This window comes from Pan troglodytes, chromosome 15 (genome assembly GCF_028858775.2).
Source record: "Pan troglodytes isolate AG18354 chromosome 15, NHGRI_mPanTro3-v2.0_pri, whole genome shotgun sequence".
Lineage (NCBI taxonomy): Eukaryota > Metazoa > Chordata > Mammalia > Primates > Hominidae > Pan > Pan troglodytes.
In genome coordinates, this window is record NC_072413.2 from 48,455,465 (window position 1) to 48,477,650 (window position 22,186).

The window sequence follows — 22,186 nt, forward strand, 5'->3', positions numbered from 1 at the left end:
AGGTTACCCTGGAATCTTGTTCAGAAGACCTTAAAGAATCAGTCCAAGATAGTTAATGTGTGTCCAGAACAACATGAATTTCACCAGCAAACATCTGTATAAGACTCTACAGTTTACTAAGCACTCTGGATATTATCTCATTTAACTCTCACAACCTCATAAGGCTGTACTGTTACCCCATCATCCTCATTTTATAATTAAGATAAACGAGGCTGAGAGACAGTGACTTGTTCAGGATCGCAGAGAAAGAAAATAGTGTGATCCTCTGCTTCTTTCCTGTTAATTCCCAAAGGAGGCCAGGAGTGGTGACAGTGATAGTGGAGGAGGCTGAGTGGAAGGGAACGGCCTCTAGTGATAAGCACTGTGATACCCTTCAGGTGTTTAGATGCTGGGTGGGTTTGGAAAGTGCAGCCCTAACTGAAGACAGGATCCCTTCCCAAAGTTTCTTCCCATTCTAGGTGGGTAGCAAATATCCACAAGTCCCAGAGTTACTATATTAGATTATAGTCATCCAGAATTACAAATAACATTTAAAAATGGTGTATATTAAAATTACATTTCTCTGCTTATCTATGGTTTATTTTTCATCATCACATACATACCTGATAATGACATTAAAGTATTATTGATAACATACAGCCAAGTACACTTCCGTGGAAATAACTAAGAAAAAGAAGATAATTAAGATTCTCTCATTGTCATTATTTTAATCTTTTAAATTCCAACATTCTGAAATCGTATAAAAATAACTATTTTCTAACTTTCAGGTAATTATCAAACCCTTAGGAAAAAAAATCTTTCAACATGAACATGTAAAGAGTACAGTTTTATCCCTTTAAATATTTAAATCATAAAAATTAAAATTGGGGCCTACGCAGATTGATTTAAAATTAAGACACTTCTTTATTCAATTTGTTTAAATTAATTTCTTGAATTAAAATGCCTAATTACCTGTTCCATCGTTGCCTCATGTAGCTCATTGAGATTCAGTGTGTAAATACCATCTTCAGTTCCAAAAATAATGTACTGATCTAAAATAGTTGAGATAAATCACCAGAATTTACCATCATCTTCTGAAATCATTCACTAAAATAATGACTTTACATTGTAATGGCATCAAGAATTAGCCACCTATCCATCTAAAATAAAATTATTTTCTTAAATTTGTATCACCTTCTTTACCTCTTTCCCCAATTCCTTTCTTATTTTTTAAAAGCAGACATATTCTATGTTAGACTAACTCACTCTGACTTTATCTTACTATATAACCCTGCCTTTCAACATAATTTTTGTATTTTAAGATTTTTATAGTTACACATTTTTGCAAGACACCTCAAACACTCTTTTGACCAAGGAAACAAAAAATTAATATAAATTATAAATCACGACACACTAGAAATAATGAGCACACCTAGTATCCAGATCTTGGTTTCTAAATATTACTTTCCACTAAAAAGAACCAGGGCTTCTTAGAGAAAGACTGCTTCCAATTCTGGGGCAATAAAAGTAGATGCTGAGCCTAGAAATCTTGCTGTGCCAGAAAGTAAAGAAGTGCTAAAAAATGATGAGGACATTTCAAAAAAAAGAACACAGGCATTCCCACTGCTCAAAAATTCTGGGACAATTTAAGTGTGAAAATAAATAATAGAGATAGATCATATCGCATGGAATAAAATAAGAATTAATAAGTTTAAACTGATACAAATAAATGAATGAATAAGTGGGAAAGAAGATAAACTGTCAACGGCTATCAACGGATTGTCAATGGATGCTAAACTGAGTGAGTGAAATTCTGAATGGCAATAGTATAATTATAAACATAATCTCAGTGCATCTCCATATTAATTACCTATAAATCAGAAAGGAAAAAATAGTAACCTGAGAATGGAGAAGGCTAGTGAACACTGCTTTAACCAACAGATCGATATTAACATCACTAGTATTTGGACAAGCTGATACCATGTATCTCCTGATATGATATACTGAGAAGATGCACAGTAACATTTCTGTGTTATTCCCATCAAAAATGCATAACCTGATTCAAGCATGAGGACTCATTATACAAACCCCAATTAAGGGACATTCTACAAAATAAGTGGCCTCAAAAAAGTTGACATCAGAAGTTGAGGAATTGTTTTACACTAAAAGAGACTAAATAATAAAAAATCAGCTGGGAGAGGTGATACACACCTGTGGTCACAGCTATTTGGGAGGCTGAGGCACGAGGATTGCCCAAGCCCAGGAGTTTGAGCTGCACTGAACTATGACTGCACTACTGAAGTCCAGCCTGGGCAACAGAACAAGACTCTGTCTCTAAAAAAAAATTATTTTACACACACACACACACACACACACACACACACACATATACCCCCTCTGTCATACTTTTTAATAGTGGCATTTAAAGCCAATCATTATAACCTGTCTTTATTATTAAGTAGAAACACACATTTCCTGAAATCCTCTACTGCCTAATAGCTTCTGTTTGCTAATTGCTAGACACTGGGGTAGGCTTGTTCCTTCCTTGAAATAAAGTAAATATCGGGAGTGATTCATGTTTCAAACAATCACACTGAAAAGCAGAGGTGTTATGTTTGTTTTCAAAGTCACATGGTAATGACAGAGTGGGAATCCAAACCCAGATCTATTTGATTCCAAATTTTTGCCTCTGAAAATGCTTCCTCACTTCAGGAACATAGTCTAAATTTTAAAAAAGTTATTTTAACATCATTTCAGACGTACAGAAAAGTTGTAATAGTACAAATAATTCCTAAATACCTGTAACACAAATTCCACAAATGTTGAACATTACTACTTCTGCTTGATCCTTCTCTCTTCCTTATGTAAATGTTTGTTTTCTGAGCTGTTTAAGATAACTTATGAGCATGATGCCTCTTTACTTTGAAATATTTGTGTACATTAAGGAAAAAAAAGTCATATAACCACAAGACATTAATACTTAAACAATAAACAAGGTTATCTATAATCCTTACTAATTGAGATTATAAATTGTCCCAATAACGTCCTTTTACAGTAAAAGAAAATTCTAAATTAAGGATGCAATCAGTTGTGATTTCTCTTTAGTCCTTTAATCAAGAATAGCTCCTATACACTCCTAAATTTTAAATCCTTTAAACCAAAACCCTATTGACCTATTTAGGTTGTTGCAGGTGCCTATACCATTAGGTCTCTAAAGTCGTATTTTTAAAATAAACAACTTCAAGTCACTGATCATAAAGATCTTTCCCATAATAAATATTTTATTGGAGATGTATATAAAATTCAAACATTTTACCTTTTGTATCAGGATGTATCCAGGATGTTGCACAATTAATTTTCAAAGGACAGCCATCAAAAACTTTTGAAAAGCATGCTCCCATCTTATTTATAAAGAAAGAAATGTTAACTTACTTGATTAGAAAATTTTATATATTCTTGGAAAATAACTAACATCATTGAAATACCAAATTAACTCTTATTTGCGTATGCTTGTTGTTTCATTCCAAAACAAAATTCATATTTTCACATCATTAAACCCCTACTACCAAGACAGTCTCATATTCTTTCCCTTTGTAATCCACTATTTTATGGCACAAATATCAAATTTACCAAAAGATCTACATACATCAATAACATAGTCTAGGAATTTTAAGTTACTACTATTTTTTAGGACTGACAATTATTAATGTGAAACAATGGATAATTTTATTCAGTAACATTATAGTGATTACAATTGCAGTATAACTCTTTAATAGTCATAAGGGACAAAAAGGTTGATATTTATATTATACATTAGACTTTCACTGAATAAAAAAGGACAATGTATAAAGCATCCCATTCATACGATTGGTTCCCATCCCATTCATGGGATCATGGGGTTCCCATTCACAGATAAGTTCCACTGACTGGCCAGGAAAAATGCATTAATATAAGCTTCCCTGGTTCCTTTTAATTGTATATAGTCCAATGTGAAAATCACTTTAGAGGTAGAAAGATATTTAATCCACATCAAGAAGAGGACACAGTACTATTAATATCATCGCATTAAAATTAAATAGGCCTTTGTAGGCTAATCTGATGACTCAATTGCCAGTATTTACAAAAAGTGAAACACTGTCAATTCCAATTCACACACTCAAATTAGAATACATGATGAGATATCCAAATGCATTCAATATCTTTGTATTTTATGATATCTTAACTTTCAAAGGCTCAAGTATATTGATAGCCAATATATTGCTGCTTCTAAAGAGAGAAAAAACGGCAAATAGTTCACATAAAAATATTCCTTACCAGAACTTTTGGGGTGGGTGGAAGGCCATTGATGGCTGGTTTCTATGGGAAAAATAAAATTTACTAGTGTAAGACCTCCTAAGTCTTAAAAAGAAACTTGAGACATTTAGAACTTCTGTTACTTGAATTACTGAATTAAACAGACTATGCCCCTTGCATGATAAATATAGTATTATTTACAACTAATTGCTAAATGCCTGTTATACCTACAGGGAAGTCTCGTTTGTCCTTTTTTCGTGGTAACTGTGGTGCTTGTGCTGATCCTTCTGTATTTTCACTCATCAGTTTTGAAATACCATCACCATTTCCTAAAGAGAATCATGTTAAAAGTTGAATGACCACACAAATAAGCACTTTCCTTGAAAAATTATTTCCCCTTTCTCCCACTATTTGTCTTTCACTTGGGTGATCCTTTATTGGGGAATATTCTCTACTCTCAGGTAAGTTAATTTATCTTTGGTGCCTTCCTCTAGATTCTATAGAGGTAGCATTGCATCTTTAGCAGTGGTCTTAATCCATGTTTTTCCGTATCATGAAGAAAAAAAATCTGACCTACTGACTCTGATATGCAAGGCTTTTTATAATTGAACTTCAATCCACCTTTTCAGTTGTATCTTCCAGTATATACCCTTTAAAAGCTCACATTTCTATTATAATAGACTGCATAATTCAGATTTCCCAGCTTCAGTGCACTTCATCTACCTACTGAGGGCTCACCAAGCCCTTTAACATCCTGCAGGAAGGACCAGGTACGGTCACTCATGCCTGTAATTCCAGCACTTTGGGAGGCCGGGGCAGGCGGATCACTTGAGCCCAGGGGTCTGAGATTAGCCTGGGCAACACGGCGAAACCCCGTCTCTACAGAAAAAAAAAATCCTGCAAGAGCTTAGTTTCCTTATTCCCCATCTTTATCTCCCTCAGAAATCTCTGGTCTTCTGTTACATCCAGGTAATTATTTCAGAAGACACATACATAAACTGTCTTTCCTAATGTTATGTGTATGTGGGTATACCTTCTGCTGTAGACCCTGAAGTTCTGGGGGCAGAAACATGCATTCACCCTTCTAGATCCTATAATAAATATTTAGTAAGGATTCAAATTAGGATTGAAGTGAACTGAAATCTATTTATAGCCCATCCATGCAGAATTAAAGAGCCTTTACAAAGCTTTAAGCTATAATAGGATTGACTAAATAAAAAAGATATTTTTTGAAATAGGAACAAATGACTCTCATTTCAGTTTTCACTTTGATTTATTCACCCAGATAACAATATCTAGCCATATGTACCCCATGGCTGCTGATAATGCTAGCCATACCAATAGAGGAAGTCTCTGCCACAGGCCCACAACTTGGGCTACTCTGTCTTCTGAGAATTTGGGGAGCTCTGCTTTCTGAATCAGGACAATGTTTTATGGTTGATGCTTTTTCTTCATCCGGAAAGTTGTCTTCAGGGTAACCGCTTATCCTTGGCTAGTGGTACAAAGACAAAGAAGTACTTTAACAGTTATCATTAGGCATCAGAGTCTTTAGGGAAAGGGAAATGCACCTTTTTTCTTTCTTCTATACAGTTCAATTCACTGGGCTAAGTGAGCAAAGTAAGAGGTGAGTTACTGCCCAACACAACTATCAACTTGCCATGTGATTTTTAATCAGCCTTAAAACTGATAAAATTTTTATAACTAATATAATTATATAAAAATCCACAAAACAACTAGAAACAATCAAGAAAAATGACTCCACTAACATGTCAAATTGTAGTCATAAGAATGATAAATGATGAACTGTTTCCCCTCCATGTAGTCAAGTATTTTCTTCAATAAGCAATAACCTGTTTTTGCCTTTTTCTTTCTTTCTTTTTTTACTGAGATGGAGTCTCGCTCTGTCACCCAGGCTGGAGTGCAGTGGCACGATCTCAGCTCACTGCAACCTCCGCCTCCTGGGTTCAAGCAATTCTCATGCCTCAGCTTCCCAAGTAGCTGGGATTACAAGCATACGCCACCATGCCCAGCTAATTTTTGTATTTTTAGTAGAGACAGGGTTTCACCACTTGGCCAGGCTGGTCTCGAACTCCTGATCTGAAGTGATCCACTTGCCTTTGTCTCCCGAAGTGCTGGGATTATATGCGTGAGCCACCAACCACGCCTGGCCGCCTTTTTCTAATAGCTATTAAAAATATTGTATTCCTCATGAAATCTTCTTTACTATATATTTTACACCATCATACACTTCTTTTGAAGAAAACTCTATTCATCTAAAATACATTTAAGAAAATTTTGAAAAAACTCAAAATTATTTTAAAAATTTAACTATATTATTTAAATAAGGATTTAGTGTTCAAAATCATTAAGTAGCTCACCTTAGGAGGTAGGGGAGGTGGCATTGCACGTTTTGAGGTTGATCTAATACAAAGAAGAAATGCAATTTAGATGATGATAAATGACCATAACCGAAAACACAGATACTATTAAATATGTATTAAAATCAGTTTCTATACAGAGGATGTAAAAGACAGATCACGATGCAGAGTATAAAATCTTTAGGAAGACCTAAGACCTCACTCATATTGTCAAATTGTATGTCTATAAAATAAAGATTTTAAAAAGTGGACACAAAGTCTTATTTTACTTTTATGGTTATGCTTTGCTATATTTCTTATGTAATAAAAACTAAATTAACTTCTTGGTTAAAAAACTGATTCAGAATTTTAGAGTTGGGACCCATAGATTCAAGTGGGTATATCATCAAACCTTTTGTTACTCAAAGTAGATCCTCAAACCAGCAGAATTGGCATCATCTGGGAACTTTTCTAAATGCACAGAATCTTCCTTTTAATAAGCTCTCCAGGTCAATAAGTTTGAGAAGCACTTATCTAGTCCACTGGTCCCACACACTTATCCACAGTCATTGCAATCAATTAGGCGGCTTTCAGGATTCTTAGATCCAGTCCCAAAGACTGTATTCTATACCAGAGGTTGGCAAACTTTTTCTATGAAGGGCCAGAGAGTAAATACTGCAGGTTTTGCAAGGCATACAGTGGTTGTAACTATGGAACTCTGCTGTTATAGTGTGAAAGCAGCCATGTACGATACATAAACTAATAAGCATAGTTATATTCTAACAAACTTATTTATGGACACTGAAATTTGAATTTCATGTAATTTTCATGTGTAATAAAATATAATTATTCTTTTGATTTCTTTTCAACCATTAAAAATGTATTTACTATTCTTAGTTTGTGGGCTGCCATAGTTTGTTAACTCCAAATGTATAGGCCTAATGTGGGAACCTAGGAACCTGCATTTCTAAAGAGCTCTGTAGGCAATTGCAGTACACAGACAGGTTAGGAACAACTCATGAAGGCCAGCCCCCTCACTTAATTGTAGAGGTAACTATATTGGAGAGATGAACTGGGGCTTTTTAACTCTGTTACAGTATTTTTTCCATGAGACATGGACATCATGTGACTCACTTTTCAGTATATTATCATTACATAGCATATTCTGATTAAAAACAAAAACAAATAAAAAACCTTAATGATCAATACATGATGCTTTTTGGTAAAACTCAAAAGCTTTACCTTCATTAATGGCATAACTTTTTCAAGAATGCAAATTAAAGCTTATTAGAATAAATCACATGCCCCATACTGTTCTTATGTAATCAAATAAAATATAGTTATTAAATTAGAAAACAACTTACTTGCCAGTATTTGCACCATCAACAAAAGGATTCCACTGTAACATGAAATTTGGGTCTGATGACAATCCCTGTAAAGATAAAAATATAGTTTAAAATGTTACTTTGTAACAGGTATTAACCATTTTATTTGATTCAAGAAAACATTCCAGTGTCATGATTATTAATCATCTTGGCATTCAATCAATTTTTTAATCTCTAGCTAGATTTGCTTTGTCATTTGACATATTTAGGTCAATGACTCATTATCAGTCGACCTGAACTTAAGAAATTCCATAAACATACTAAAGGTAGCTTCAAATGTGACAAACCTTCTTTATCAGTATGTGAGCATATTCCAAAGCAAACAATAAAAGAAAACAACTGAATTATCTACATCATCACTCCATTAGCATGGAAAACTAAATATCATATTACTAAACTGTCATGAATTTACTGGTGCTACTACTTTTCCCTCTTAGCATGGAAACTGGGGTTTTATCATACAGCAACATTTACAGTAAGAAGAGCACTACTTCCAAACATTAAGGATGAACTCAATAGGCTAGGTTAGGCTAACTCTAATAATATCTTGCTTCATTACTTTTTTCTTTTTATTTATTTATTTATTTTTGAAACGGAGTCTCACTCTGTCGCCCAGGCTGGATGGAGTGCAGTAGCTTGATCTTGGCTCACTGCAACCTCCACCTCCTGGGTTCAAGCAATTCTCCCTGCCTCAGCCTCCTGAGGAGCTGGGTTTATAGGCACATGCCACCATGCCTGGCTGATTTTTGTATTTTTAGTAAAGACAGGGTTCTGCCATGTTGGCCAGGCTGGTCTGGAACTCCTGACCTCAGGTGATCTGTCCGCCTCAGCCTCCCATAGTACTGAGATTACAGGAGTTGGCCACTGGGCCCGGCCACTTTTTTCATTTCAGATAAGGAAAGAGGTAACTAAACAGTAAATTCAAAATAGCAGCAATGGTTAAAAAAGAAACTATATTAACAAATAAAATACATTTAAAAAATAGTAAGGCAATACAGAATGTAGAATTTACTATAAAACAAACAGAATCAGTTAAAAAAAAAAAGGGTCCTAAGAGCTTAAAGCTAAGAATCAAATTCTGCGTATTTAATAACATCATGTAAAACCTTCAAAAGACTAAGGAGGTTAAAATGAATGATTGAAATAGTGTATTACATCGTACTCTAGTAAAAACAAAACTAACTATAAACTTTTAAAAACTTTAATACGGGAAAAATTGTCAAAATTAATGCTTAAAAGAGTATATTACTTTGTTTTCTAATCAAAGTACAACTAACAAAAAAAAAGTTTTCTCAAATCTTAATGTGAAAATAATGCTTTAAAAATGAATTCTTACCATTTCATCTCGTGCTTCTGTTTCTTTTCTCAGAGGAGGTTCAAATTGTAATTTGTCAACTGCAAAATATATAACAGGTATGTACAAACTCAGCATCTCAAAGGGTTGATCTCAGAAATGTAATGACAAGTTTGTATATGGGGTGGGGGAGGGAGAACGAAGAGGGGAAAGAAGACAAAAAATATGTTATTTTTTGACTACAAGAGTACCCCTTTGTTATGCTTACCAAAAGTAAATAACAAACTGGGATCTTCCTAACATCTCTACTTAATTCTTGTCTGGAATCAGGAAATTAAACAGTTCTTTTTGTATAAAAGAGATTTTAAAAAATTCATCAAAAATAAATGACTAAGTAAAAACTTTAAGAATTTTCTCTATGCTGTAGACTCTGTTTTGAGACGGTTTAAGCTACAGCTTCACGGCAGAGATGAACTAAGAAAAACTACCTAAAAATTATCTAAAAAGAACAAATGACTTCTGTTCAATTAAATGTCACAATGGCATTCAGGAATCTGATATATTTTGCTAAATATGTATTTTATTTGGCCTAGTCATACTGACTTCAGAGTTATTCAAAATATTCAAAGAGTAACTTCTTTTCTATAAAATATTCTAAAACGTAGAAAAGGAGGGTTTATTACTTCCTCATAAAGTATTTAAAATTTAAAAATTCTAAAATCTAATGTGATTAAAAGCCCCCCAGATTTTTTTAAACACTCATACTTGCATCATAGAGATGCAAAATTCCTAAATACAATCTTAGGAAACAAAATATTTTTAAAAAGCGCTTTCAAATAGGATCCAGTTGTCCTTATTCCTAAAAACAAGATTTGTAAAAAGCAAATACAAAGTACTGACATAATTCATCACATTAAACAAAAACAGTATGTCATAAATTTTTCAATAAAAGTTTAGAAGACATTCCATAAAATACAGTATCTACTTTAAAAAATAATCTAAAATAAAAAGTCCTTGGTCATTCATGACTTAACGTAATTAAAAAACATCTGAATTCAAGAACTACTACTATTCATAAAGAACCTCTTTAGTCTTCTGAAACAGAGATGAGCTAAAGTTTGTTTTTGTGACAACAAGAAACACTGGCAAGCAGGTCTAGAGCTGCATTTCACATTACATAAAATGTGAAAATAATGTATTACTTTTTTGTTGTTGTTGTTGTTGTTGAGATGGAGTCTCACACTCTGTCGCCAGGCTGGAGTGCAGTGGCGCAATCTCAGCTCACTACAACCTCCGCCTCCGGAGTTCAAGCTATTCTCTTGCCTCAGCCTCCCGAGTAGCTGGGACTACAGGTGCCCGCCACCACGCCTGGCTAATTCTTCCATTTTCAGTAGAGATGGGGTTTCACCATCTCATGAGGTTTCCTGACATCAGGAGTTCCTGACCCCAGGTGATCTGCCCACCTAAGCCTCCCAAGGTGCTGGGATTACAGGTGTGAGCCACCACACCTGGCCATTTTTAAATACCAGAAATTGCACTTACCCTTCTGTATAAACAGCTATCTACATGTAAACATATATATGTCTGCATGTTTGTGTGTGTACAAACTAAAGCAACTGTTTGGAGGCAATGCACCACAGACACCGTAAGTCTGTGATTCTTAAAAGAAGGAAAATACATGGTGGTAAGAGCCATATTTACCCTGACTTTCTGCCTGGGGGCACTTTCCAAACTAGGACACAAGAAAATGGAGCCCACAGAGAAAGTACAGTCTCAACAGGTGAACGGAACAAGGATTTGAATTTAGCGCTGCTTAGGTAGAGGGCACAGTCCCAAAAATAAGCTGTATGAAGGATGAACTCCAAAAATATGCAAAGAAGTTTTCTTAAGTCTTTGGCTGAATACTAAGGGCAAAGCAAGAGTATGCAAGTTATCTCAGAAAACAGCTAACAGAGTGCTGTGAGATTCTGGAAATCCCACAGTACCAGGAAAAATTTGGCTTTCTACCAGAGGAAAGACCTTGCTGAATACTCTACTAAAACCTGACACAAGCCTTGAAAGGATTAAGTAGACATACCAGGTAATTAACTCTTTAAAGAAAGAGGATAAAATCCAGATGCTCAACATTGTATTACATTGTCCAAGATACAATAAAAAAGACAACCAAAGAAGCTAGAAAATAGGAACCATAACCAGTTGAAAACAAATTAGTAAAAACAGACCCAGAGGTGACACAGATGTAAAAATCAGCAGACAAGAATTTCAAAACAGCTATAAATATGTTCAAGGATTTAAGAGAAAAGATAGACACAGTAAGTGAGCAGATGGAATAGCTCAGTAGAAAAACAGAAATTATATATATGGATGTGTGTGTATATACAGGTATAGTACATATATGACTGAAAGTCTAGATCCAAAAAATGCTTGCCTGAAATGAAATTCACTGAACAGTAGACTCAATACTGTAAAAAAGATCAATAAGCTTCAAGTCAGGGCAACAGAAACAAAACTGAAGTACAGTGAAGAAAAAAAAAAACTTATGTGTGGATACATGAAGAAGAGTGTAGTGGGAGTACAAAGCCTCCACGACCTGTAGACAACATTCAGTGTTCTTACATATATAACTGGAGTCCCAGAAGCAGAGGAGAGAGACTGGGGCAGAAATTTTGAATAAATAGTGGCCAAGCACTTTCCAAATTTGATGAAAAATATTAACCTACAGATCTAAGAGGCTCAATCAGCCCAAGATAGAATACAAAGAAAAAATGCAGACACATCACAAATTGCTTAAAAACAAAACAAAACCCACAAAAGTTTCATACTGCAGTACCTCATATCTTTTTTTAAAAACTGAGTTGATGTCATGAATTGGGTTATAATTGGCAGCTTTAAAAAATACTCATGTAGAAGAACTTACAGATATGTTACAGGTTTTTTTTTTTCAAAAATAGTTATTCTGTCAATATAGGCTTTTATTTGGTAATTATAGTCTATTTTTAGGATGAATATAGCTTGTTGAAAAGCCTCAACTATACCAATGGTTAAAAAAAAAAAAAAAACGTGTCTTGAGTTTGTGCTCCCTACTTGGGAAATCTGTGATTACTTCTCTGGAGACAGAAACACTTACCTCCCTAGAACTGTTATTAAAGAGATTTGTAAGACAATATAGATGCTTCCTAACTGACAAAGGCTTGACTTACAAGTTTTCTGACTTTCTCGTGGTACAAAAGTGATATGCATTCAGTAGAAACTGTACTTTGAATTTTGATCTTTTCCCAGTCTAGGGATATACGGTATGATACTCTCTTGAGATGCTGGACAGCGACAGCAAGCCACAGCTCCCAGTCAGCTACCCTAACATTAAGTATTCTGAGCATGTTTAAGCTGGCTGGGCTAAGTTATGATGTTTGGTAGGTTAGGTATATTAAATGTTTTTTTGACTTATGATATTTTCAACTTAAATGGGTTTATTAGGATGTAACCCCATCATAAATCGGGGAGCATCTGTACATCTCACTCAAAATCTCTATTGCCTTTATCACTCTTAGCCTTCAGGTAAGATAAAAAGGACAAATAGAAATCTCAAACTGAAGTTGGTTAAACTTTCAGAAATCCTGAGACTTCCTTAGCCTAAAGGATTTTTTGTTGTTGTTTTTCTCTTTTGCCTGAATGACAAGTGACGGCAGTTCCCCTGGAGCTCATTAACTCTATGAACCAAAATCTGGGCATCCTATACATCTGGGAATACTGCCATCATCTCAAGTTACTATGTTTATTACATTTCCAGTTATTAACTGGAACTCAGAGTACACACAGTTTTCCATTCAAACAGGTCCAAGAAGCATTTCCTCTGAAACAACCTTTATATTAAAATTCAGAGACTGTCTTCTGGAAAACTGCCCTCTAAACTCAATAAATAGAATTTTGCCAGGTACTGTTAATAACTAATGCAACGGTAAAATAGGGTGTTGATCCCTGTATTCATGTCTCTCAAACATAGAGACATACGCCAATCTTAAATTGCTGGAAGACTGTCCCAGCAGGACACCTCAAAAAGAGGTGACAAGGAATCCTTCTGAAGCAGATGACTACAAAAAGAAGAGGGCTTCCACCCAAGTCAGTTGGACCAAACTGATAACTACATGAAAAGTCTGCCCAAGACCCATGGAAAGATAACTGGAGCCACTGGTTGTTTTACTTTAAACTGCAACAACAGTACTTTATTTCTTAGTCACATTTCCCCCCACTTTTTGCTAGCTGGAGGTTTTGGACTGTTGACAGATGCTTGTTACTTCTTTATTATGATACCTGTAGAGTCCCTATTCTTACTATTGCCCTTTGCAGCCTTAGTCAGTCTGGAGTATGAGTCTAACACCTGGCTGAAATTTACTTGTGAGTCAGCTAAAACTATACAATTAAACTAACTGTTAGGCTTATACTCTTCGTGAATACCTCCTACCTTCCCTTGGTGCCAATTCCTTGTAATCAGCTGGTTTCCTAGGTAACGACTCAACCACCAATACACTCTTCAGATGACAAACCAAAAAAAGAAAAAGAAAAAAAATTAGGTAATTTAGCTAATACACTCATATTTGAATCAGACTGAGAAAGTAGGAAATCTGTCTTGCCATTCATAAAGCTGAAAGGACAGACACAAATCCAAATGCAAAGTCAACAGGAAACAATGTTTCTCCCAAGGATACTTTGTACATGTAAAGTTTCATATAATGACCCCCTCTGAGTTATTCTGCTTTCTAACTGAGAAATCTCTCTCTCTCTAAAATCACTGACTGCTAGAAACATTGCTACATGAAATCACATTTAGAATGAATCATCCTATTCTTGCCTGGACTAAATCACTGACACAGAGAAACAGACTCAATTTCCAGTCCAGATGCAGAGCTTCAAATAAAGGCATTTCTGAACACAACACTTCGAAAAGTTTCCAAGGAAACATACTCCCGGGTTTACTTTAACAGCAGAGACCTGATGTTCACCCTTTCAGATACATCCCTACTTTGCATTAAGTCATCATTTAAAATTCACCTGAACTCTACTCTCCAAAATCCTGTATTTCTTTTCCCTTGTTTGATGAAATCTTGAATGGTTTGGTTCCTCTGGTGTGTGTTCTCTCTCACTGCAAGGAGTCAGTAAACCTGACTTTGTTGGACTACACATTTGCCCCTGGTGGTCTTAGACTGATTGGGTGTGATTCATAATAATCATTTATGTCCACTAAAAATACACTGTAAAAATGCTTACAGTAGTCATAATAGCCCAAAACCAGAAATAAATCAAATGCTCATCAACAGAAGAATGGATAAATTGTGGTATGGTCATACAATGGAATACTACAGTATAGTGAAAACTGAACTATTACTACACATGACTCTAACAGACATAAAGTTGAGTAAAAGAAGCCAGGAACAAAAGTTGCTTTTTGTATAATTCCATTTACCTGAAGGTCAAGATCAGGTAAAAGCCAGTTTATGTGACAGAGATCAGAATAGTAATTCGCCTGGGCAGAGAGAGGGCAGGCGAGTATAGAATTTAAGAAAACTGATTGTGAAGGCTCTCGTGAGGGAACCTTCTGAGATTCTGATAATATTCTAACTCATATTTTTAGCTGGGTGGTAGTTATATGAGTGTATATATTTAAAAATTTACCCTGGAGTATTCTTAAGATTTGAGCATTTTACTGTATATAAGTTACCACTTCAATTTAAAACACTGAAACAAAAAACAGAGTAGAAATAAACAGTATAAAATCTATCAAACAAACAAAAGCAAAGTGGTAAAACATTCCTGATAAATACAAAAGAAGTTTCACAAAAATTTAAAGACAAGCTATTAATAAAGTGACCTTCTACTCTACCGCTTTGTCTGGTGCTTTAAGCACACAGAACTTACTCTATGAGGATATTAGTATTTTGGGCTAATATTATGGAATATAAAAGAACTAAATCTTATCTCTGAAGAAGCCTATTTTGATTAAGAAGACTGAATATCATAAATATGTCAACTCTCCCAAAGTAATAAGATCTGTGTAAAAACAATGAATTTTTCTGTTTTTTTTTTTAACCACATAAGCTGATTCTTAAGTTTATGTGGGGAAGAAGGCACAATAGCCAAATGTCATAATGAAAAAGAAGTGTGACAAGGTACATATGTGTGTGTTGTGGGGAGGGGCAGAGAGTAGGAGTAGGATTAGTTCTAACAGATATTATCAAGATATAATAATCAAAAGTATGCTACTGGCACAGAAACAGACATGCAACAGAATAGAATTTCCAGAATAGAATAGAATTTCCAGAAACAACCCTAAAATATCTATGCCAATTCGGTATATAATAAAGATGGCATATCAAATCCATGAGTAGAAAGATTGCATTTTCAATAAATAATGAAACAAATGAGTAGTCATCTAGAAAGAAACTCAAGTTGAATCCATACTTCATACCTTCTACCAAATAATTTATATCAGGTTTTTAAATATTAAAAAAAGAAACTAAAAACACAAGAAGAAACAATAGGAAAATTATTTGATAACTTTGGAATCGAGAAAGCCTTCTAAATATGACACAAAACCCAAAACTATACGAGAAAAGATAGATAAAATAGACTACATTAATGGAATACTACAGAACTGCATAAAATAAAGAATATGATGTTACAATGGAATATCAACTTTGTTACTTTTCTCTTTAGTATTTGAGGCCCACAGACTTCATCTCAGATTATAAAAGGAGAGAACAGCATAAGATATCATCAATCTAGGTACTAACAAAGACACTAAATCTTGAATTACTGGCTTAATTATGAAAAGGCCTGATTGAAACAACTGAGAAGGGAAAGATACTCTAACTCTCTAGTGACTAAGAGTTTTAAAGCTATGTCCAGAAAGCTAGAAATGTTTGGGTTTATGAAAACTCAGACTTAAACAAAATGCACACTGGCAATCATTCTAATTAGCTCAAATATTTGATGAATTATTTTCCTCTAGTATGGTTTACAATTTTATTTGTTTTTGTTAGTCATAAACCTTATTTTAATATAAACTACTTTAAATCTCTCAGAACAAGTATTCATTTAAGGCAATAAACCAGAGAACTAAAACTTCTTTACAAATCTGTAGTTCTAAATTAATTTAGCTAAGGTGACAAATATTGATAGAAAATTTTCATCTGTCAATGATTATTAAATTAAAAACTAATCTCGCTTTTGAAATATTTCCTTTAGAAAGATTCATCCTAGTGCTCATCTGATTTTTAAAACCTGAAACCAACCCAAATGTACAGTGAGAGTAAACTGGCTAACTACAATGTATCAATTAATGAAACAGAATGCAATCGCTAAACAGAATGGTTATAAAGTCTATACTAATATATGGAAATTAATTCTATTGTTAAGTGAAATTTTATGCATAGCATAAATTCAGCCATGTAAAAATACACATGGAAAATGAAAGAAATGTGGCAAAATATTAACTATGGGTTGGCTCTGGGTGATGTGATTGTATGCAATGTTAATTTTCTCTTTTCTTTCTTGCAGGTTTTCAGCAATGGGCATGATTTTGTCCATAACTGGAAAATAAAAATTATTCAGAAATTACAAACCAAGGGAATTCCATCGAAACCAGAAAAGCAACCCCTATTTTAAAAGTATTCTGATATGTTGAAGTATGTAGCCTTAGTCTGAAATTTTATTATTCTACAAAACATACAAGAACACGCAGCACAACCCTCCAAAACCACCAATGGAAAATGTAAACCAAACACATACAATTTATTTCTGAAGCTGTCCGTTCAGCTCTGGCATTCCTGTTTGTAGATCTAATGGTATGACGAATGATTGCATGGGGCTGTGAATATAAGCATAATATATATACTTTAACAAATTTCAATGAGAAAGTTAAAAGGTCAAACTTTCTTATCATTTATTGATAAATATGAATATCTACTAGTAAATTATAGGATAAACATAAAACAAATACAATGAACGCTACAATACTTCGGAAGTTTTTTCACTTGTTCCATGTTTATACTGTATAAAATACCGAAGAGATTCAAAGACAGACACAAATCCTGTCCTCAAAGAGCTTACAGTCTAGGAAGATAAGACACACAAATACAGATAAGAAAATGGCAAGTGCCTTTCATTAACAGGATAAATGGACTACTATTAAAGCCCAGTGAAGGAAGAAATGACTTTGACCTGAAGGGGTATAGTTCTTCATGAAAGCTCTAATCTCATCTGGGGCTCTGAAGTACCAGTATGTACTGAATATGCAGCAATGTGGGAAAAGCATTTTAGACAGCAGAAAGAATAAGAACAAAGTGATGTAAGAAATAACAGGAAATTGTGGAGTGTTTGTAGGCAGTGGGGGTTGATTATTATTTGTTTGCAGTGAAGATTAGGTGATGAGATGACAAAGATGGAAAGACAGACCACGAGGGTGAGCCCAATCGACAAAGGCTCTGAATGTCAGCCTGGGGCTCTTCACCTCAGTTTCTCGGCAAAAGGAATTTTTTGGAGACTTTACAGCAAGGAAGTGGCATTGCCAGTGTCAGCTTTAAGAGTTATCATTAAGTATGTATGAGACTACGGAGGGGAGAAATATTGGATACAGGGAGATTGAGTAAGAATATTGTAGTAAGCCAAGTGAGAAGCATAATACTTCTACCCACCACGCAGAACCTCCTGCCCCTTAGGCCTTCAGCTCAACCCCTATTTACCAAATTTCTGATGACTCACTGTCATTCACTGATGACTCTCAAAGTGGCTCATTTGTTCGCCCCTTACTTCAATACCCACCAACACACCAAATAAATTCAAAGCCCCAGGAGGATCCATTGTTCTAGACTTATTTTCTGACCCCATCTTTAAAGACACTCTCATATATTTCAATGTACTCTCAACTCCTAAAAATCACATCTTGGACCCTGTCATCAACTCTAACGCATGAATTTCCTCTATATTACAAATCTCTGATCTTTTGAGCTTACTCTCTCACTTACTCCCATAACACTTGTTCAATGTTCCCATTGGAATATCAAGTCCATTGATTCATTATTTTCTCACTCTCCATCAACATCTCTCCTTATCCAGTTTATGTCTGGTAGCACATAATTTCAAGTAATTTCTTGCAAAAATTCTAAATTCCCTTTGCCCCACTGTCTTTTAGTACACTGGGACAGCAAAATGCCAATCCTGGATAAACTCAACTGGTTACCTTTGCGTTTACACATCTGGGGTATCAATCATGCTGGAGGAAAATTACACAGCAGAACACACTGAAAATTCATCTAATCTGAGCTCCGACTTTGCCCACAAACACTTCTCTAGTCATCTAACCCTCCATTCCCCTCAATTACTATTCTGTACCTTCTTCACATTCTTCAAACCTACCCATTTTCCTTCATCCGTACAGATGACCTCACCACTTACTTCACAGAGAAAATAGAAATCACCAGCTACACTGCATTATCAACCATCCCTTTCTCTAATGGAAGAGCAGTGTTGCTTCTCCCTGCTTCCTTCTCATGGACTCTGCCTTTCCATCTTGCTTCCCTTGACTCTTCTATCTATTTTGGACAGTATTCACGAGCATTTAATACTGTTCAAGCAATGCCCCCCCCCCCACACACAAAAAAATCCTTCTCCAGCTTATTCTCTTCCAGCTACTGCTCTATCCTATCCCTCCCTTCACAACTCAATTTCATAAATGAATTGCAATATATATCTTTTAAATCACTCAATCTAGCTCCCCCTCCTCTATTAGAAAATTATCTCTGTTAAACTCATCAAACACTAACCACCTAAAGCCAAAACTAGTTTAACTTAATTTCTATGTCCTCATTGAAACTCTCCCTTCTTCTTTCAATGTTCCTTATCAATCTCCTTTGCTATTGCTCTTTGCCTACTTGATCCTTAAATTTTGGGAGAAATCTCAGGTTTTGTGCTAGGCTCTCTTCTCATTCTACATGCTTCCCTTGGGTGATCGATCACATTTACTCCTAAGGCATCAACTACATGTGTATCTAATCACTCTCAAATTTATATTTTTATTATTTTATTTACTTTTATTTATTTTTTTGAGACAGGGTCTTGCTCTGTCACCCAGGCTGGAGTGCAGTGGCACAATCATGGCTCACAGCAGCCTTGACCTCTTGCACTAAAGTGATCTTCCCACCTTGGTCTCCCAGGTAGTTGGGACTACAGGAACCCACCACCAAGCCTTGCTAATTTTAAAACATTTTTTGTAGAGGCAGGGTCTCACTGTGTTGCCCAGGTTGGTCTCCAACTCCTTGGCTCAAGTGATCCTCCCACCTTGGCCCATCCTAAACTACTGGGATTACAGGCATTAGCCATCATACCTAGCCTCAAACCTGTATTTTTAGTCCAAACTTTTCTCTCCAAGCTACAATGACATATCTAGCTCCTTACTAGACTTTTCCATTTGGAAGTTCTATGCAACATCTTCTTCAGTATAAAACTTAACTCATCTTTCTTTCCAAACCTGATTTTACCATAGTGTTCCTATCTTAGTAAATAGTAAATATATCCATCCAACTGCTCAAGTCAAAATCTGGTAGTAATTCTCTTCTTATTCCTTACCTTCATGTCTTCATCCAATCATTAACTCTCTAATTCTTAAATTAATACACTTTTCTCCATCCTTGCTCTACCATCCTAGTTTACCATTATTTTTATCTTGTATAATTTCAACAGTCTTTTAACAGGTTTTCAGTAATGAACTCACCATTCTGAAGTCACTGAGATCTTTAAAAAATGCACATTTTGATTATGTCACTCCCTTACCCTTTAATGGCTTTCTACTACCCTTAGACTAAAGCCCAACATTTTAAATACGGTTTGATAGACAGTATCTAGCTCTGTATCGTTATCTTCTACCACTTCCTTCTTCCTTGTTTTCTGCCCTAGTCAGACTGACTTTTCTTTCTTTCTCTTTTTTTTTTTTTTCCTGAGACAGGGTCTCATTCTGTCACCCAGGTTGGAGTGCAGTGGCGCGATCTTGGCTCACTGTAACCTTTGCTTCCCAGACTCAAGCGATTTTCCAGACTCAGCCTCCTGAGTAGCTGGGACTACAGGCGTGTGCCACCATGCCCAGCTAATTTTTTGGTATTTTCTGTAGAAATGGGGTTTCGCTCTGTTGCCCAGGGTGGTCTTGAACTCCTGAATTCAAAGTGATCCAGCCGCCTCAGCCTCCCACAGTGCTGAGATTACAGACAGCCACCGTGTCCAACCCAGACTGACTTTTCTTTAGTTCCTGATGTACACTGCCTTTTCCCTTATCACTAGGCTTTCAAACATGTTATTAACACCTCTGCTCAGGCCACTTACATTTATTCTCTTCCTCTAATTCTGATTTATCCTTCAGGTTTTCAGCTTAAATGTCACTTCTACAGTAGTGAGTTTTTTCCAGTCCCTATGATATCCCTCCATAGCACCTTTTACCTCCCATTCCATCACATGTGTAAATTATTCGTTGGTACTTCTGAATTTCCTTTGAGACTATACTATGAGCGCTATAAAAGCAGGGATAATGTTAGTCTCATATACCATTGTGCCCCCCCAACTGCCTGGCACGTGGTTTTGCATTTCGAGAACTGAAAAGTATGGTGACATCATTACACAGAAATAGAGAATTCAGAAAGTAGAGTGGATTTGGGAAGCCCAGCAAAACGAGATAAAAAATAAGAGGTGTCTGGTTATTTACATAACTAGTGAAAGGCAAATTGGAGAATAGAGTAATATCTAATTCTACATTTATGCAAGAATAACTTTACTAAGTTTTGGATCTTTAAACAATTAAAATATTTACTAATCCCAAGTTGCAAACAGTGGTTCAAGTAGAAAACAATTTTGTTTGGCTGGTTTATTTAATATTTCCACTTCAAGTTCATTTAACGTTCAACTAAATATTCACTGGGTACTCACGACATGACAGGATTATGCTATATACCAGGCAATGGGGAAATAAAGACTGGAGTTTAAAGATTGTTTAATGACTATTTCTATTAAATACATACATAGATATGATGGTGTATTAACTAAGAGAGTAGGCTCTGGAGTTTGCCTGGATCTAAATCCTGGTTCCATTTCCTATTGGCCATATGATGCTGGGCAAATTACTTTGATTTTTTGTCCCTCGTTTCCTCATTTATAAAACAGTATAAAGGACTGTTTTGATATTAGATGAGTTAACATAGAAATTATTTGGCCTAATACTTGGCACACATTGAGTACCCAATGAGTGCTAGTAGTTACTATAATATTTATTTATTTAAAGACAAAGTCTCACTCTGTTGCTGGGGTTGGAGTGCAGTGGCACAATCTCAGCTCACTGCAACCTCTGCCTCCTGGGTTCAAGAGATCCTCCTGCCTCAGCCTCCCAAGTAGCTGGGACTACAGGCGCCTGCCATCACATCCAGCTAATTTTTGTATTTTTTTCAAGTAGAGACAGGGTTTCACCGTGTTGGCCAGCTGGTCTTGAACTCCTGAACTCAAGTGACCTGCCCATCTTGGCCTCCCAAAGTGCTGGGATTACAGGTGTGAGCCACCATGTCTGGCACACAGTATGATATTTATAGGAAATAATTTAAAGCTGAAAAACAGGAAATAGAAAATTCCCTTTAGTGAAGGTAGAGATATAAGGGAAATAAAATAAATAAATAAATAAATAAAGGACATGAAGAGACAGATTCAGAAAAACTTAGAAATAAAATGGAATCATAAAAGGAGAAGAAGGAACATAAGGAGAGAAAGAGACTGGTGAAAAAATATAGCTGTGCTATAATCATAAATAGATACCTGTCAATGAAGAGGAAGTCTCTCATTCCTGATTTCCTGACAAA

At 35.4% G+C, this 22,186-nt stretch overlaps 1 protein-coding gene across 2 annotated transcripts in view; it reads right to left on the bottom strand.

The window, feature by feature from the left end:
* The window catches only part of MAP4K5 (mitogen-activated protein kinase kinase kinase kinase 5), a 113,483-nt gene that overhangs the window by 20,836 nt on the left and 70,461 nt on the right, over nt 1-22,186 (bottom strand). Inside the window, exons 13-22 of one of the 2 annotated variants that reach the window (XM_054666516.2) lie at nt 17,091-17,169; nt 9,351-9,409; nt 7,994-8,061; nt 6,651-6,693; nt 5,611-5,764; nt 4,504-4,601; nt 4,294-4,335; nt 3,296-3,380; nt 952-1,031; nt 603-663 (exon numbers count right to left, since the gene is read on the bottom strand). In XM_054666516.2, the coding sequence (XP_054522491.1) occupies nt 603-663; nt 952-1,031; nt 3,296-3,380; nt 4,294-4,335; nt 4,504-4,601; nt 5,611-5,764; nt 6,651-6,693; nt 7,994-8,061; nt 9,351-9,409; nt 17,091-17,169 (769 nt within the window). Of the gene's footprint in view, nt 1-594; nt 664-951; nt 1,032-3,295; nt 3,381-4,293; nt 4,336-4,503; nt 4,602-5,610; nt 5,765-6,650; nt 6,694-7,993; nt 8,062-9,350; nt 9,410-17,090; nt 17,170-22,186 lie in introns of both variants that reach the window. The other variant, XM_063793369.1, reaches the window with a different exon arrangement.